General features: G+C 42.2%; 1 protein-coding gene across 2 annotated transcripts in view; it reads right to left on the reverse strand.

The window, feature by feature from the left end:
• Positions 1-11,331: 11,331 nt before the first annotated feature.
• The window catches only part of SLC4A1 (solute carrier family 4 member 1 (Diego blood group)), a 51,607-nt gene continuing 43,484 nt past the window's right edge, over positions 11,332-19,454 (reverse strand). For both annotated transcript variants that reach the window (XM_063459303.1, XM_063459304.1), the window contains 4 exons: positions 18,433-18,674; positions 16,870-17,039; positions 14,533-14,706; positions 11,332-12,622 (listed from right to left, as the gene is read on the reverse strand). In XM_063459303.1, the coding sequence (XP_063315373.1) occupies positions 12,542-12,622; positions 14,533-14,706; positions 16,870-17,039; positions 18,433-18,674 (667 nt within the window). In that variant the 3' untranslated portion in view covers positions 11,332-12,541. The remainder of the gene's footprint in view (positions 12,623-14,532; positions 14,707-16,869; positions 17,040-18,432; positions 18,675-19,454) is intronic.

A 19,454-nucleotide genomic window follows, 5' to 3' on the forward strand; every position in this document is an offset into this window, starting at 1 on the left:
AAAAATGTTTAAAAAAAAAAAACATTTCCTTTCCTCAAATGGTATTTATTGTTTTTTTGTTTTGGTGTGTGTGTGTGATGGACTCCACCTTTGTTGTTCAAGGCGTCAAAGAGAGGGGGCCAATCGTGTGAACACATCAGCGAGCTGGGATAGAGAAGTGGGGTTTTAAGGGGCAGGTTTGGGAAGGGAGTTAGAAAAAAAAAAACTGAGAATATCTTGCAGGGATTGACATGGACTGCTGGCTGGGGATCATGGGAGATGTAGTTCGCAGCAGTTGGAGGACCAGTGGTTAGTACAAGCAGACACTACCTAGTCCACTGTGCAAGAGATCATTTTTTTTTTTTTAAACATAAATTTAGGGAGAGGGGGGGGGGGGGGTCCTTAACTTAGAATATTAGGGATCAGGCTCTGATTACAATATACAAAATGAACATCACTCATATACATAAAAAATAATGTGTTTTTAATGATATAACCGGTTAGATCAGAGCCTCTGCAGAATTCTCTTCCTTCAATTGAGTAAATGGGTCCATAGCAAGCTTTGTGCCAGTCTGGTAGAAATCGAATGATCACCATGGAAACAAGTGGAATGTTTATGTTAAATGTGTCACGTTTAGAATCTTGCCCCAGATATACAATCAGGAAATCAATAACACATTCTTAGCAAATAGCTGGCTAGTGCTACACAATATTTATCATCTGTCCAAAAATAATAATAAAAGGTTTATAGGATTTAATCAATTCGATATGTTTTCCATAAAATGGCTGCATGAACCAATCACACGTTGATATGCCCCCACTGACCCCTGGCACACTAATGCCATGCCCCATCTGTCCCACCAATCCCTTCACAAAGGACTGCTCCCAAGCCAACCCCTTCTTGTAAAAAATTATTTTCCTTCCAAATAAGGCTGAGAATCCCAGGATTTCCGAAGTCTGTGATCAGATCTTCTCAATCAGAGACCTGCTGGATTCTCACTGCTGTGCAGTCCATTGCAGGATACTGAGTGGTGGAGGAGCTTAGTGAGAATATGTTTTTTTCCAGTGAAATTGACAGCACAGCCCAGTTCCTGCAGCAAACTCAACCCAGATGATGATATCATAGCATTCATCAATTACCTGGTGTTTGGTTCCACCTACAGATAGAGAGAAGTACTGCAACGTGCAATAGAACACGTGTGACAGACAGCCTTGCTTTGTGTGTTCTGTAATGGCTTATCATGTCTTTTAAATAAAATGAGTGCTCTATAAAACTCACTACTTTCTCCTTTTTTTTTTTATTCCATACAGCTTTTTCCATTGCTTAAAGGCACAGTCCAAGTACCATAATCACTGCAGCCTGCTGGATATGGTGCCAATAGAGCCCTAGTGCACTCCTAGAGTAAGTAATTAAACCGTTTAAGAATGGTTTGACAACTTACCTGGATCCTGCTGGGTGCCCTCCACCACCTCCCCTGCTGCCGGAAGCTTCTGTCACTGAACTAAGCCTGGTTACGCACCTGATGCACAACCATTGAATGCTGACGAGCACGGCAGGGGTTAACTCAGTGGAGCTAATTAGAAGCTTCCAGCACCAGAGGAGGTGGCACGGGGTACCTGGTAGGACCCAGGTAAGATGTAAAATCGTTAAAAGGCTGACAAACAAACCAAGAGGGTCACAACTGTTGCAGGGTCACCTTTGTTGGTGACTTAATAAAGACATCTATGCAGTGAATACTAGAACTGGTTGTCTATATCAGTGCTGACGATTCTAGAGGTGGGTTTCTGTTGACCGTGGTTCACATAGTGAGCCTATTGTAAATATTCAGAGCTCAGTAAGATCTGGATGTCTGGGTCCAGTAATCCATATAAGCAGGAACTACCAGAACAATACCACCAATGCAAGATGGTCCAAATTACTCAATTCTGTTGAAACTGCAAATTTAATTGTCACCCAAAAAAAAATAAAAAAATTAAACGCGTATTATACTAAACTAGTAAGATATCGTTTCTGAACTGAAAAAGGAATAGCTTAAAACATTGTGTATTAGAACTTGTTCTCTGGTTTAACCCCTTAAGGACACATGACATGTGTGACATGTCATGATTCCATTTTATTCCAGAAGTTTGGTCCTTAAGGGGTTAAAGGAATCAAATAGCCACACAATTACTAACAGGAGCTTCCAAAGTGGAGTCAAAATGTTTTACCCAAAGGGGCATTCTAAGCACCATAACCACCAGAGAGACCTATGGGCTATTATGCCATGTGTCCCCTGACTCTGTCCCACTGTTAAGTGTCAAACCGTTTTCAAATTGTTTGAAACTCACCTGAGCCCTCTTTGCACAGGTATCACTAAAGAGGAAGGATCCATTCTTCTTAAAGGAACACTATAGGGTCAGGATCACAAACATGTGCACCTGACCCTAAAGTGTAAAAAAACATCATCTGCCCCCCCTTCTCTTCCCTAAATAAAGTACAATTTTACCTTTATTCCAGTCTGCTGGTGCTGGTTCTGCCCTTGGTCTGCCTCCTTGGCTGACATCATCAGGAGTGGTTTTCTGAGTTAATCACAATGCTTTCACATCTATGAGGAAAGTTCGGTGTCTGCATGCAGAGGGTGGAGACATTGAACGTCAGTCACAGTGTGCAGCACTGCCCCAGGAAGCTCCTATAGCAGCCATCTGAGGAGTGGCCAAGGGAAGTTATCACTAGGCTGTAATGTAAACACTGCATTTGCTCCAAAAAGACAATGTTTACAGCAAAAAGCCTGAAGGTAATGATTCTACTAACCAGAACAAATACGTTAAGCTGTAGTTGTTCTAGTGACTATAGTGTCCCTTTAAGTAATATGAATTTTGGCCAACCGTGGATGGAATTCCTTAGCTGAGTGGTGTCAACTGATGCAATCAGCAAATTTTGTCTAACATTGGACAGAATTCATGCTGTTAAAGCATAAGTTGCTCTTCAGTAATATCTGTGAAGAGGGTGAGACCCCAGGCGCACGTGGGATTCTGGTAAACAGTTTGACTCTTAACAACGAGACAGAAAATAAATTAGTTGCAATAGGATCTGAAATAAACTGTGAATTTGGACCAATAGCTTTCTTTTATTTTTTTTTTAATTTTTTTTTTAAGTCTCTAGCATGAATTTCCATTTATCTCTGCATAATCCTGCCCTGCTTTCCAATAACAACTTCTGGTTGTTTTAAACACCCTCTATACACTCTTTATCTAATTAATTAGTATAAGCCTAGATTGCAAGATTCCACAGCTGAAGACACATGCCTTAGCGTGCGGGCCCCAGTGCAGCTTCCCTAGCGGTAGTTCCGACGCTGTCCTGGGGTTCATATGGATGTTACGTTGACACGTACCCAGGGTCTACACTACTGCTAGTAAAACCCAGGGTGCAGCTAGTTTTTTTTGTGGCTTTTTTCGCTAAAGCAGATTAGGCAGATTGGTTGGCCTAAAAAATAATCAGTATAAATAAAATTACTTGTGTGTGAGAGAATGTGCATGTGTAAGAGTGTCAAATCAGTGAGAGTGTGTGTGTGTGTTTGTCAGAGCCTGTGTCTGTCAGTGTGTGTCAAATGAGTGAGTGTGTCTGTCAGTTAGTGTGTGTGTTAAATCAGTGAGAGGTATGTCAGAGCATATCTGTCAGTGACTGTGTATCAGTGTAAATGTATCTCAGAGTGTTTGTCTGTCAGTGAGTGTGTGTGTCTGTCAGTCAAAGAGTGCTGGTTAAACAGTGTGTGCACCAATGATTGTGTGTCTGACATACACTCATTGACACACATACCCACTGACAGCGTATGCGTATCAGTGAGAGTGTAAGTCTGTGATTTAAAATGTGTTTGCCAATGACTGCGTGACTGTCAGTGTGTATGTGCACCAGTGACAGCGTAAGTGGGCCTTGTTTGATTCTCGCAGCGGGCCGTGTGACTCCAAGTTACTCTCCTGGGCGCAGCCTCTCCTCCAGGCCGGCTTCCCCATACACCTCACTACTCCCAAGATGCACTGTTGTGAATAGGGCAGACAAAGTTGTTTTCCTGGCACTATAGCTCCATATAGTGCCCCCCTCCCTCATGACCCCCTCACCTGTTGTGCAGAAGGGGTTAAAAACCCCTTCTGTCACTTACCTGATTCCAGCGCCCATCTCACTCAGCGCTGGTTCAGGCTCCGCCTCCACTCCTCCCCTGCCGTGAGCCAGAGAGAGGACCTAACGCGCATGTGCAACAAGCACTGGCTTGCATTAGGACTTCCCCTATTGCAGTGATGGCGAACCTTTTTGAGCCTGAGTGCCCAAACCGCAATACATGCCAACTTTTGTTTCCTCAAAGTGCCAACACGGCAATTAAACCTGAATACTGATGTTTAAATTTAGAAAAAACAATTTGTACAGTTGTCCGAACTAATTAACAACTTTTGTTTTAAAAGACGAACAATACAGAGAGTTCAATGATACAAATTTTAAATAAGGATATAAATAGATAAATGTAAGCTTATATTTATTAGTATGCAATACATACATACACAGACTGCTGAATACATACACAGACATACTGCTGAATACACAGTCTGCTGAATACACATACATACAGACTGCTAAATACACACACACACACAGACTGCTGAATACACACAAACAGACTGCCGAATGCATACACACACAGTCTTCTGAATACACATACATACAGACTGCTGAATACATACACACAGTCCACTGAATACACACACTGCTGAGTACACACAGACTGCTGGACACACACACACACACACAGACTGCTGAATACACACACAGACTGCTGGATACATACACACACAGACTGCAGAATACACACACAGACTGCTGGATACATACACACACAGACTGCAGAATACACACACACACACATACTGCATTGAGGGATGCAGTGTATGTGTGTGTGTGTGTGTGTGGGGTGCTGTGTGTGTGTGTGTGTGTGTGAGGGGTGCTGTGTGTGTGTGGGGGGGGGGGTGCTGTGTGTGTGTGTGTGTGTATATTTATATACACACACACTATAGCACCCCTCACACTGCACCACTACACACATTACGCTCCACGCTAGATCCCTTACCCAACTCTGGATCATCTAATCTACACACACATACACACAGTAGATCCCTATACACACTCTAAATCATCTACACACACACACACACAATCTCCTATACACACTCTGGGTCCTTTACACACTAGATCCCCTACACACACACACTGCACCACCTACACACACTACATTCCTGACATACAAACTCTGGATCCCCTATGCACACACTACATTCCTTGCTAACAAACACATGCTACATTCTCTAAACACACACTCTGTACAACCCTTACACACACTACAGCCGGTATGCCCACACTCGCTACATCCCCAATACACACTATGCCCCCTATACACACACTCTCTACAGCCCCTAGCACGATACGCTTTCCTGGCCCTTTTGTCCTCTGGTATCCCACTTACTGAGACACCAGAGACAAGTGAAAAGCAAACACAGCGCAAGCATGTTATTAAATTTGCTTGCGCTGCGCAGACCAAATACAGGGCCTTTTTCTAATGCTAGAGTTCTTCAGCAGGGCTCTGCGCATAGAACTAACATGCTAACTTTGAAAGGGGGTGTGCTTGTCATTAATGATGACAAAACACACCCTTTCTGGCCCCGCCCCCTTCTTAGGGGGCTGCTTTGATTGAAAAATACCCGGGCCGAATTTTTTTCCCAGTCCGGCCCTGGCTCCCAGTGTGTCCCTGGCTCCCAGTGTCTCAGTCTTGCAAGTCACCCAGTGTCTCAGTGTCCCTATGTATCACAGTGTCAGTGTCCCCATGTTGCCCAGTCCTCTAGTCTCAGTGTCTCAGTTTCCCCATTTCTCCCAGTGTCCCAATGTCTCAGTGTCACTAGGATGGGGACACAGTGATACATGGGGACACTGAGAGAAATGGGGACACTGAGAGACATGGATACACTGAGAGACCCGGGGACACTGAGACATTTAGGGAAACTGGGAGAAATGGAGACACTGAGACACTAGGGACACAGACACTCGGAGACATGGGGACATTGAAACATTTGAGGACACTAAGACACTAGGGACACAGAGACATGGGAACACTGGGAGACTAGGGGACACTGGCTGGGAGACCAACACTTGGGGACACTTGGAGACATGGGGGCAGTTGTGGACATAGACATGGGGACACTGGGACATATAGTGACACTGGGACATAGGGGGACACTAGGCACACTGAGAGACATGGGACACAGACACTGGGAGACTTGGGGACACTAGGGACACTGGCTAGGGGACATGGGGACATTGGGAGACATGGGGACATAGTGTCTCCGTGTTCCAATGTCTCAGTGTCTCCCAATGTCCCTATGTCTCACAGCATCCCCATGTGTCTCATCATCCCCATGTGTCCCAGTGTCCCCTAGTGTCTGTGTCCCCATGTTTTCCAGTGTCCCCAAGTGTCTTAGTGTTCCCAGGTCTCCGTGTCTGTGTCCCCATGTGTCCTAGTGTCTCAGTGTCCCCTAGTGTCTGCGTCCCCATGTGTCCCCTAGTGTCTGTGTCCTCTAGTGTCTCAGTGTCCCCATATGTCCCCTAGTGTCTCAGTATCCCCTAGTGTCTCAGTGTCCCCATGTTTTCCAGTGTCCCCAAGTGTCTCAGTGTTCCCAGGTCTCCCAGTGTCTGTGTCCCCATGTCCCCTAGTGTCTCAGTGTCCCCTAGTGTCTATGTCCCCATGTGTCCCCTAGTGTCCCTGCTGCTTTCCCGCCATCCCTCACTTACCTGAGCTGTAGAGCTGCTGTCTGGACTCTGTGCTGTGTTGCTGCTCCCCCACGGATCAGTGAGTAGTGTAGAGAGTCAGGGATATGCTGTAACTTCCTATCCCTGCCTCTCTCCACACAGAGTGACCCCTACTGGCCGGTGCTGGTATTGCAGAGTAATCTCCATTTATTCTGAGAAAAATACCTGCGTTTGTATTGCAGGTATTACTGCAATACCGGCATGGCCAGGCAGCCTCAAATATCGGCTGTGCCAGTAAAATACCAGTCAGGTGGCAAACCTAAGAGCCGTGTGTAAAAAAAAAAAAAAAATTTATTTTTTTTTTTTTTTTTTTAAATGGGCCTATTCCATGGGCCTGGGCCTGGAGCTGCAGCTCCATCAGCCCCTATGTTAATCCGGCCCTGCCTTTGCCCCTCTAATTTAAGACTGTGTCTTCTTGTTGTGGTAGTTTTTCTTCTATTAAATATAGTCTCCTCCTTTACTGTGTTGATTCCCTTTATGTATTTGAATGTTTCGATCATATCCCCCCTGTCTTGTCTTTCCTCCAAGCTATACATGTTAAGATCCTTTAACCTTTCCTGGTAAGTTTTATCCTGCAATCCATGAACCAGTTTAACCAAAAGTCACCTAACCACCCAGAAGTCCCTCTAGTGGTTGTCAGGTGGAGTTAACCCTGGTAGGTAATTATTGCAGTTTCTCAAAATCTGCAATAATTACTATGGCAGGGTTAAGGGTGCTGGGACAATGAGCTGAAGTGGTCTAGGAGCCTGTAGTGTCCCTTTAAGATTGGCTGAAATCACTGACTGAGCGAGGGGAGTGTGACCGAGAATCTGAACGCTGTCTGCACCCAACAGCAGTGCATCTTACAGGCAGCGTTACGATCCCCTGTCTGCTGACCGTCACATTCACCTCGGTCAGCCTGCTTGATGTCATCTCCTCGAACCTCAGCCAATCTGTGAACAGGATTCATGTCACCAGCCAATGAGGCGCAAGCCGTGCAACATCACTTCCTCCCACTGAGTCAGTCCCAACACGTGGAGCTAAAAGCTGCCACTGCAGAGAGGTGAGAAGGAGCCCCGTACCTGCTCAGGTTATTAAATCATGCCTTGTTATAATTTATTAAATGGCTACTTGGAAATTAGTATGAGTTTTTAGCTTGTGATTGTGTCGGTGTATCCCAAAATGTGGATGTCCTGGAATTTTTTATTTATTTCTCTCTTCTTTAATTTGTTTTATTTTTTTTTAATTTGTTTATTATGCCTACACAGTGCAGGAATAGAAAAAGTATCATTGGTTAAAAAAGAAAACATTAAAATACTGTAACAAGCCAGTCTCCAACCACTTTTTCCCCAACACTCCGTTTGGTTTCCTCTCTGGCACTGTTGGGAGGAAGTGATCTTATGTCATGAAATGTATTAGTTTAAAGTTTTATGCTTTTTTAATTTTTTTCTACAAATTTGTATTTAAAAAAAAAACCTGAAGATGGCAGCTTCTTTTTTTTTTTTTATTGTTATCTGGGGGTTGCAAGTAGCTGGTCTTGCCTAGGGTGCAAAAAAGTCTAGCACCATGCTGCACGTACCAACTACCTAGAGATTGTTGCAGAGCTCGTACACCCTGTAACGGATCCCCTATACTCCGGAAGACTATATCCGTTGTGATTCTCCCATTTCCCAAGCGAAGCAGTGATTAAAGCTCTTGGTTACTCCAAACATCAGCCGAGACTTGATGAAGGGTACAACAGGATCTGTTTATTGAAGGCAAGATACACAGTATTTATGGACAGAACCCCACAGGAGGTCTCCATTCAAAGTTACCCAAAACACAAGCCCGCCCCAGCGTCTGTGTGTCTGGGAGATAATCAAGTTCCCTCTTAGGTCCAAAGGGTAATCCCTCCCATAATCTATGCCTCTATGCCTGAAAGATAATAAAGTTCACTCTCAGGTCCAGAAAAGTCTACAATAGTTCCAAACCATCAAACACACACATTTTTAACATTTTACAAAAGGGGTCAATTGATTGTATGAAAGGACAGAGCTTACAACCTGAGTTCCTCTTTGAAGCAGAGTTATTTGGTCAGGTGTGAGAAGTCACACATAAGTGGCCTGGATGTTTGGTTTGCCTATTAGAAGGAAGTCCTTGTGTTTCAATATCATATCCAGGATGGGACAAGCACAATCTTCCAATCCAGCCCAAACATGATTTGCGAACAAGGGGACCCCACAAACAATACAGTGCGTCTTAGATAGGGAGATCCCCAACATAAGGATCTGAAACAATGTGGGCAAGCAAGTGGGCATAAGTAGGCATGGTACTCAGTGACGGCGGTCCGTCACACATCCCTTCATAGTTATGGTGTTCCCTGGTAGCAGTGGGTTCTTCAGCAATATAATACACCCTGCCATACTGCAAAAATTGTTCAGGAATGCTTTGAGGAACATGAGTTCAAGGTGTTGCCTTGGACTACAAATTCTCCAGATCTCAATCTGATTGAGCATCTGTGGGATGTGCTGGAACAACAAATCTGATCTGTGGAGGCCCCAACTCACAACTTGCAGGACTGTAAGATCTGCCGCTAATGTCTTGGTGCCAGATACCACGAGTCCATGCCTAGACGCATCCGAGCTGTTTTGGAAGCACAAGAAGGATCTACACGATATTAGGCAGGTGGTTTTAATGTTGTGACTGATCAGTAGATATTTTTGTGTGGAATCATGTACTTTTTGGTGATAGCTATTAGCAGACACTTCAGCAGTGCCTCAAAAGTTGTTGAGCGGATATTTGTCACCAAAGCATCCTTAAATGAACACTGGAAGAGCAAATTAAAATCAAATATCCATATTTTGTTTCCTGTACTTTACAATAACCCAGAGTTTGTCTAAAGATAATTCATAGCAAATTATACTATATACTATACAGTTTTAAAAAAAAAAAAGTATTAGGCAAGTTGGATTAAGTAATTCAAAACAAAATACACGTTTCTGGGGAGTAAGAGTGATGGGGAGTTGTATACTACGTAGAATTTGATTAGTACAGCACAGGCAAATAAGTGAACCATTTCGATAGGAGGGACGAAGCAGAGTGGAAACATATGCAAACAAAGAAAGGTATTCACTAAAGTGAGAATTCAAAGTGAATTTTAAAATCACAATAGCTGAAATGTAAAATTCTCCAAGTCAGCTATGGTTCCAGTACATACCCTTTGGGCTAAAATGTTAAAGGGACACTATAGTCACCAGAACAACTACAGCTTAATGTATTTGTTCTGGTGAGTATAATGGCTCCCTTCAGGCATTTTCATGTAAACACTGACTTTTCAGATAAAATCCAGTGTTTACATTTCCCCTAGGGACACCTCCAAATGGTCACTCCTTAGATGGCCACTGGAGGTGCTTCCTGGCTCAGTGCTGCACAGTAGGCAGCCCTGCCTTTCAGCGTCCCCACGCTCTGCATGAAGACACTGAATTTTCCTTATAGAGATGTATTGGGCACTATAGCACTATAGGGTCAGGAATACACGTTTGTGTTCCTGACCCTATAGTGATCATTTATATCCAGTTTGAATTCTCATTTTAGTGCATAACCGACCATATATGTTTGCTTCATTAAACCCTACGTTCGTGAAGGAGGATAGGATGGAGTCCAACCATTTTTATTTAATATTATTATTATTTTTTTTTTTTTTTTTTAAAAGGACACAAGCATCAAACCCACTTAATGGAGAAACCAATGAATCGGACAGCACACAATGCATATAAGGACACTTACTTGTTAGGTGGTCTGACTAGAATACACACCTGGGTATTATGGTGCACAGACAGTGAGGTTACCAATGTAATAATATAGAAAGTGCCATTATGTAAAGTGCAATGCAAATATAAAGTGCTCTATTTACGGTAAAGTGCAACCAATAAAAAAGTGCAATATGTTTTGTAATGTATTTTACACTTGTGGCAAAGGTACCAGAAAGTATACATTAAATGTAAACACTTAAGACTTCCGTTCACTGGCAACCTTCCAAGTTCCGGGAGGTAGGGCTTAGCGGCTTCCGTGCGTAGTAGCATGATGACGCATTTTGCCCGGGATAGGCAAATTGGTCGCACTTTACTGTAAATAGTGCACTTTAAATTTGTATTGCAATTTACATAAAATATATATATATATATATATACACATACACACAATTTATGTAACATTTCTTAAATATACAGCGCACTTTAAGATTATTCTGTTTTAGAGTGGAGTTAATTTTTTGGGCTATTCACTAATAAGGTGCTGCTAAATTAAGCTAATAATTTCAATAGTATTTTTCATTGTACTTTTTTTTGTAACACTTTTTGAATCGCCTTTATAACTTGTTTTTGGTTTTTATTAATGACGTTACCAATGACAATAAATCAATCACTGCTAGGATTCCTTTTGTTCAAGAAACCTCTTCACGTCTCATAACTTTCATTATAACTCCTCACTATGAAGTCTTTTTGTTCTTCAGAATTTTACGATAAATGATCACGTTGGCATTCGCATTCAATGATTTCATATATAGAAGCACATTATGCACATTTTAAAAAGGGATTTTATTCTTTGTATAAAATGTTCCATCGTGTCACAGTAAAAAACTTTCTTTATAGCAAAGCATTACATTAACGTTGCCATTAAAACTCTTATTAAAAAATACAAATAATTCATTTATTTCCAACAACAAAAAAATATCTTTAAAAACTCTTATTGCCTAAATATCTCAGGGGTTCAAATGCATTTCAATCTACAACTTAGATGAAATGCTTTCAATGCATTAAATACCCTATTAAAGTAGCTTGTAATTCTATTAAATAAAGTTCAGATATTTATGTAAATACTTTTTCCACTTTTTTTCCCGAGTGTTTTGTAAAATATATTATATTTCTGATCACATATATTAATTTTTAAGCATATTTACAAAGGAATGGTTAGAGCAAAGCGCATAGCATTATTAAAATAGGAAAAAAAAAAAAAAGAGAAATGGTATTAAAGGAAAACTTCGACCCGCATTACAATTTCATCTCAAGGAGTGTCTGAGTACCTTCTTACCTTCAGGGTTTACACAGTTTTTCAACGGTTTAATTATGAAGTTGGTCATCCCCGTGCTTGACTGCGCCGGTTCCTCTCTTCCTTCCTCCTGGTTTCGTCTTGTCCAGGAAGACTTGCCTAGCCAGATGGCGATAGGCCAAGGTTGGCTTTCCTGGACTGAAAAAGTTAAAGACGAGGCTGTCGAACACCGGGGGACCAACTACGGAGGTTAAACCATTGGAAAACAGTTTAACTCCTAACGATAAGATTAAGATGAAGTTGTTATGAAGATATGAATGTTCCTTTAAGATGAACATTATGAGATTTGTTTGAAGCATTGTTAAATGTTAAATATTTAATAATCTAGGATCACTCATATGCAAATATATTCCTGGATTCTCTTAATTTTAAAAATCTCACATGATTTTTTTTCCCCATCTAATATAAAAAAAAATATTTGGTAACCTGTTTTTGTATGCAGAAAATATAAAATGGAGAAAATGAAACAGGTCACTAAGTTACAAAATAGGTTATAAAATTAAAAATGCACGCAGTTTATAATCCAATGGAGGTTCTGGGAATGTTCTGGAACATTGTAGGTGTGGACAAGGTGCACCTCAAAGTATTTGTCAAATACTTTCAAGATGGCTTCCACCATACCAAGGAATAGACTTCACGTGTGATGTCTAAAAGGATCCATAGGTTTTTTTTCCTTTATACTGGCATCTGAACTTCATCATATTCATCCTTTCCTGTATCTTCATCAAGACTCACTGTAGGATTGTCCCCGTCCAGCTAAAAAAAACACATAAGATTATTTGGAAAAAGTAAGGATAATTGAAAAGACAAGACCAAGAAAGCCAAAGTTAAAAGCGGCATGGGGAGCGGGAATAGACTATGCACCATCATTTTACAGGACCCTAAAATAACCTTTTCCTTTATTAGTGGTAAATTAGACACTTTATGGCCCGAGAGCCGAAAATTAATGTGAGCCTAAATACAGAGTTTGAATTCTCGATTTTTGGGTTTAGAAGTTCATGAGTTTGTAGCCATATATGAAACCATCCCCCGTGTAATTCTGAACTGGAAATTGTAAGCACATTAGAACCACCTTCACAAGCAGGCTAATGTTAGGTGGTCACACAAGCAGGCTAAGGGACAGGGAAATCTGTTTGAAGAGCAATGGCTACAACGGGTCACGGGGCACATGGAATCTGTCCAACTGGAAATGGCCCACTGAGACATTGTGGACGGGCATGGAGCAAAGATTCCAGGTACAGAATCGTATTTACAATGCTAAAACTACCTTTGGTGCACTGCATGTGTTGAAATTTCTCATGTTCCTTGATGCGACTATAGGGATGGTGTTTCCCCATGTTACTCAGTCAGGCTAGGGATGGTAGCTGGTAGCTGAGCCTATTGCAATGATGGCTAACCTTGACACCATAAATTGTTTCTGGACTACATTTCCCATGATGCTCAGCTAGCTCTTAGACTCTATAAGCTAGCTGAGCATCATGGGAAATGTAGTCCGGAAACAATTTATGGTGACCAGGTTAGCCATCACTGGATTGCAATGTGTGGACCTGGAGCTTCAGCTCCTATAGCCCCTACAGTAACCTAGTCCTGTACCTTCTGTTTCTTATTTTTTAGTCTCTTCCTCAGCAAGTGAAGAAAAGGTGTCTGGTCAACTTCTGTCATGACAGATACATCATCAGAGGATTCTGAAAACCGTTTTACTTTTACTTGTATTTTAGAAAGCTGTGAGACGCTCAGCAAACCACAAATCTTGACTGTTGGCTGACCAGTCTGTGCAGCCTTAGGTTTATCTACAGTTAAATGTAAAGGTCACCTGTGTTTGGAAGACACACTGAAATACTGTCCTATTTTTAAGTGTGCATTACAGCTAAATATTTGCTACATCTCGGCCAGATGTAAATAGCTTTACACTGGTGGGATTATTTTAAAGGGATACTATAGTCACCAAAACAACTTTAACTTAATGAAGCAGTTTTGGTGTATAAATCATGCCCCTGAAGTCTCACTGCTCAATTATCTGTCATTTAGGAGTTAAATCACTTTAGTTCTGTTGATGCAGCACTAGCCACACCTCCCCTGTCTGTAAATGACACTGACTACATGAAAACACAATGGCTTCATTTTTAATCAGATGTAACTTACTTTGAAAGTTTTTATCTCTTGCTCTGTAAATTGAGCTTTAATTACATAGAAGAGGCTCCAGCAGGGTCTAGCAAGCTATTAACAGACCACGAGATAAGAAATCCTAAATTAAACAGCATTTGCAACAAAGGAAGTGTAAACATTAGATGACTCTTTATAGGAAGTGTTTAGGAGGGCTGTGTAAGTCATATGCAGGGAGGTGTGATTAGGGTGCATAAACAAAGTGATTTAACTCATAAACGTTGGAGAATTTAGCAGCAGTGACATGAGCTATGCACCCAAACGGATTCATTAAGCTGAAGTTGTTTTAGTGCCTGTAGTGTCCCTTTAAATTCATTTATAGAAACAAAATATTAGGGACAGTGTAACTTTAACAAAAGAGCCATGTTTTACTTATATGTTCTATTATTTAAAAAGTAGGGTAACAAACCACCGGTGAGCACTGACATGGTGGTTTGTTTGCACAGACATTCCGTGTTTCCCCTCTATTTTCCCACCCACCGGTCCATTTATGGAGTACTTACACAAGTGAGCTCTAGTTTGTTGAAGATACATGGCAGTAGGAACCTTCGTAGTGGCACAGTAAGAATGAGGACGAAGGGCAGGGCCAGTGAAGCTGGGGTGAAGATGACCACACATAGCACTGCCAAGCACAGTACTTGGGACAACGTAAACAAGTGCATGCGCAGCGTCTTAACCTATGGAGAGAGAATTCAGACAATCATATCCTCATTTTTGAAAAGCCATCAGAATCTTCCATTTAATTTTTTAAACCATTGTCCACATTTCTCCGATAAGCCCGCAAGTTAAATCTTTCTACCATAATGACCTACATCCAATGCCAATATCATGAACCACCTGAAACATGCTAAACGGACGAACGGCCAGCATCCTTCCCATATCTCATTTATGTACCTTCAAGCCTGCCATGTTTTTGTTGATATTTTATGGTTCTCCTTTTCATTATTAAAGGGTTACTTCAAGCACCATAACCACAGTAAAGCGTTTAACTATGAAATGCTGCGCGTAAAAGGCTTAACTCCTTTGCTGCCAGAGTTGTAACTCCTTCTCTGACAGTGTCAATAGCCAGCTCAGAATAATAGTCCCGGGGTGGTTAATTTAAGTTTTGTGCACATTGGACATCTGGCAACAAGGACTCAACTCACCACACTTCCCCCGTACGGCTCAAGTCCTCCATTCCGCACATTCTTGCTACATCCCTCCCCATCCAGGTAAGGGGAGTGACATCACTAATCGAGGATCGGGCTGCCAGGAGAATTTGGCCTTTCACTGGATTATAGGTATGTTTTTACCTTTATTCTTTTTTTTTTCTTCTTCTTTGGGGGGGTGGGGGGCGGAAGAATGCCAGTACAGTAAAAAAAAAAACATTGTCCGTCTGTTGCCAAGATGCTGACGTCAGATGTCCACTATAGACAGAATTGACATTAGCTGCACATGAAGACTCCAAACACAGGGGCGTATTAGCCGCGAGGCAAACAAGGCATTTGCCTTGGGCGGCATTTTCCAGGGGGCGGCAAAAAAAGCCGCCCCCAAATGCCCAGGGCAAATGTCTTGTTAGCCTTGCGGCTAACAGACATGCCGGCGGGCTGCTGGGCGATCGGGCGGCGCTGCCTGGCGGGCGGCCGGGCGGCGAGGGAGCACTTCCCCTGAGCTGTCTGCTCAGCTCCCTCGCCAGCCGCAGAGTGAGGCTGGGAGCCGGAGCCGGAATATGACGTCATATTCCGGCTCCCAGCCTCACTCTGCGGCTGGCGAGGGAGCTGAGCAGACAGCTCAGGGGAAGTGCTCCCTCGCCGGCCGGCCGGCCGGCCGCCCGCCAGGCAGGCAGTACCGCCCGATCGCCCAGCAGCCACTGGACCACCAGGGAGGAAGAGACCACCCCTCCCCAGCATTCCCAAAGGTAAGGAGGCTGGGGGGGTGTTAAATTAAAAAAAAATTTGTTAAAAAAAAAAAAAAAATGTCATGTCTTAAAAATAAATTTAAAAAAAATGTGTTAATGTGGGTGGGCGAGTGTGTGTCTGTGTCTGTTAGTGTGTGTGTCTGTTAGTGTGTGCGTGTGTCAGTGTGTGTGTCTGTTAGTGTTTCTGTCTGTGTCTGTTAGTGTTTCTGTCTGTGTCTGTTAGTGTGTCTGTGTTTGTGTCTGTTAGTGTGTGTGTCTGTTAGTGTGTGTGTCTGTTAGTGTGTGTGTCTGTTAGTGTGTGTCCGTGTCTGTTAGTGTGTGTGTCTGTTAGTGTGTGTGTCTGTTAGTGTGTGTGTCTGTTAGTGTGTGTGTGTGTGTGTCTGTTAGTGTGTGTGTATGTTAGTGAGTGTGTGTGTATGTTAGTGAGTGTGTGTGTCTGCTAGTTTGTGTCTGTTAGTGTGTGTCTGTTAGTGTGTGTCTGTTACTGAGTGTGAGTGTGTTTCTGTTAGCGAGTGTGTATTTCTGTTAGCTAGTGTATGCGTATCTGTCAGTGAATGTGTGTGTGTGTATTTAGAATGCGGGGCGGGGGGAAAGGTTGGGTGGGGGTGGCGCGGGGGGAGGGGGGCCGCCTGAGTTTTGTCCTGCCTAGGGCAGCACAAAACCAGGATACACCACTGTCCAAACACCATAACAACGTCAAATCACAGAAGTGGTCATGGTGTTTGGAATAACCCTCTAATAATAAGGGTTACTGTGACCAAAACAGTTTTTTTTAGTTTGAGTAGGCTTTTAAATTATTTTAACTCCACCTCTGCCTCTTTGACCTCCGCTTGCACAGTCCCTTCCTTGCTCTTCTTGGTCCCTTACAGTAGTGTTTACCAATACACTTCTCACTTCAAATTACTTCTTTGATTACCCCCCACTTCACTCTTTCCCTTCTTACCCGAGTCACATAGATCTCCTTGGGGTGATATTTGGGTGGTTTAAGGGTTAGAAGTATGCGGTCATAAAGCTGTATACCATTCAGGGAAGTCACCCCCATATAAAGGAATATACCAAATAGGACAGCCAATGGAATGAGAGTAAGGACGGGCTCCATCAAGATAGAAAGACCTGGTGGAAGAAACGAAGAAAAGTGAGGCGTATACTTTGTAAATTCTAGATAAAATGTAGGCAGAAAGAATAAACTTTGTCAAGAGTAGTACACATTGGCATGGATACTTATTGCAGAAGGAAGTGTGTAGATAGCCATACACAAAGACACTATTGTTTGCGAGGTCTTCTACAGAGCTTTGTGGATGGATGTACCTTTTGGAACTCAACTGCATCTGCCACTGCCTATCCTAATCCCGTCATCTCACCATCTTTGTTTGCATTAACTCTGAATTTGGTTTGATTCAGAGTTGCAAACGTCGATGGCAAATTATCTCACAAGACCCACCGAAGTGGATTTTTTTTAATTTTTGTTTGTGCAAGCTCAGTTGTTAATCAAACAGTAAATGTACACGGCTTACATTTTCAGTATTTCAACCCAAAACGATAGCGCACCACTTGAAAGACTCAATGTTTCAGTATATCAACCCAAGACCTTGGAATTAAGAAATAGATCTGACCCATAAATATTAACTTTTTTTTAATATATAAATATTTGCTGCAAATACCCAGAATCTGCAGATACCAGGACGTTGAGATTGTTCAACTGATCATGGGCATTCCACTGTTTCAACTTGAGTGTTGTCTATATATCATAAACACCTACTATGCTCGGGTTTAATGGATCGCGGTCTGCTTTCAGTAGAAAGCTGCACAGTGCTTGGCAAATATGGTTGCAGGTGTTTTCATTAAAGAAGCAAAGAACGCATGAAACTTCTACGATAAAACATACTCGGATGTTACAGTTTGGCAAGTTTGCTGCACCTCTACGCCCAATTTCCCCAAAACACCAAGGAAACCAATTGTCATCCTCTAGCGCAAGCATAGGCAACCTTCAGCACTCCAGATGTGTTGGACTACACCTCCCATGATGCTTTGTTAGCATTATGGGTGTAAAAGCATTATAGGGGAAGAAGTCCACCACATCTGGAGTGCCGAAGGTTGCCTATCCCTGCTCTAGCGGATCTCAGAAGGTTTGGTCTGCATGCACAGATAATAGCTTTTCACAGAAAAAAATAAATGAAGAAACTGTAATTTGAAATGTTTTTATATTATATGTAATATGTTTGTGTAAATAAAATACACAATTCTTGCTATGAATGACATGAAGGGCCACCAATACGACGTGAGACAGTGTATAATACCCAGCAACAATATCAAAATGTATTTATTTTTGTATTCATGTCAAGCTGGGTACTCTAGAATAGATGTGGAAACGGGAGTTCTCAAGTTTCTTTTGCCCAAGGACTTCTTAAAGTACAACTTGCGATATGCAGGTGAAGCAGAGCAGTCATTTTTCTATACCCAAATATATATGCACACACACACACACACACACATTTATTAAACTGACCGACAAGAAGTGACACTAGAAGTGCACTGATCCTCTGTTCGATGACTCTCTCTATTTGAGGCTTGTCTCCCTTGCTCATGATGGTCAATGCATTGGCGTGGCTGACTGTACGCACCGTGGTGGCACTGAGCCAGGGCATCCCAAAGAAGGCACAGACACCTCCCATGCCCACGATCAACAGCAGATCCAAGTGGAATCCTGAGCCCTTCACGGTTTTCCTTTCTGGTTTGCTGACAATGAGCCTTTTGGGGTAAAACATGGTATTTATCGCCCAAATAAAAATACAAAACACAAGAACACAATAGGTTTATATTATTGGTTAATACGGTGATTCCCAAACCAGTCCAGGATTTAGGGATTAACCAGTTGTGTCTAAGGTGTTTTTTTTTTTTTTTGTTGTTTTGTTTTTTTAAAGCCACTTTAGACACAAGTGGATAATCCCTAAATCCTGGACTGGTAGGGGAGGCATGAAGACTTGTTTGAGAACCACTGGCTTAATACAAGTTTTTCAGCTGATGAGAAAAATCATCAAAATCAAAATCAGGCCATATTTTTGCATGTTCATTAAAATAATGCTTCTCACTCTTTGTTCTAGGCAAGTATCATTAGTTACAGATTTTAATCAAGTATCAACAATCCACTGAGCTTCTACATGTAATAAAATGACATTAAAATCATTAAATTAACCCCCTACCCAGCCATTCCAAAAATACCACATTTAGAAGTACCCCAGTTTAGGTTCTTCTAGTCTGAGGTTCAGACTATTACTTGGTACAATAGTGAGATTCAAATCATTGATCATTTGGACAAGCAGTATTCAGAAACATGGGCAGCCACTGGTTGGCTCCATTGCGACAATCAGAATATTATTGAACCCACTAATGGGGTCCTGCAATCAGTCACAATCAGAGTCGAGAACACTGGTCAGCTCACTAGGAGAGTCGAGAACACTGGTCAGCTCACTAGGAGTGTCGAGAACACTGGTCAGCTCACTAGGAGAGTTGAGAACACTGGTCAGCTCA

Source organism: Pelobates fuscus, chromosome 6, assembly GCF_036172605.1.
Source record: "Pelobates fuscus isolate aPelFus1 chromosome 6, aPelFus1.pri, whole genome shotgun sequence".
Lineage (NCBI taxonomy): Eukaryota > Metazoa > Chordata > Amphibia > Anura > Pelobatidae > Pelobates > Pelobates fuscus.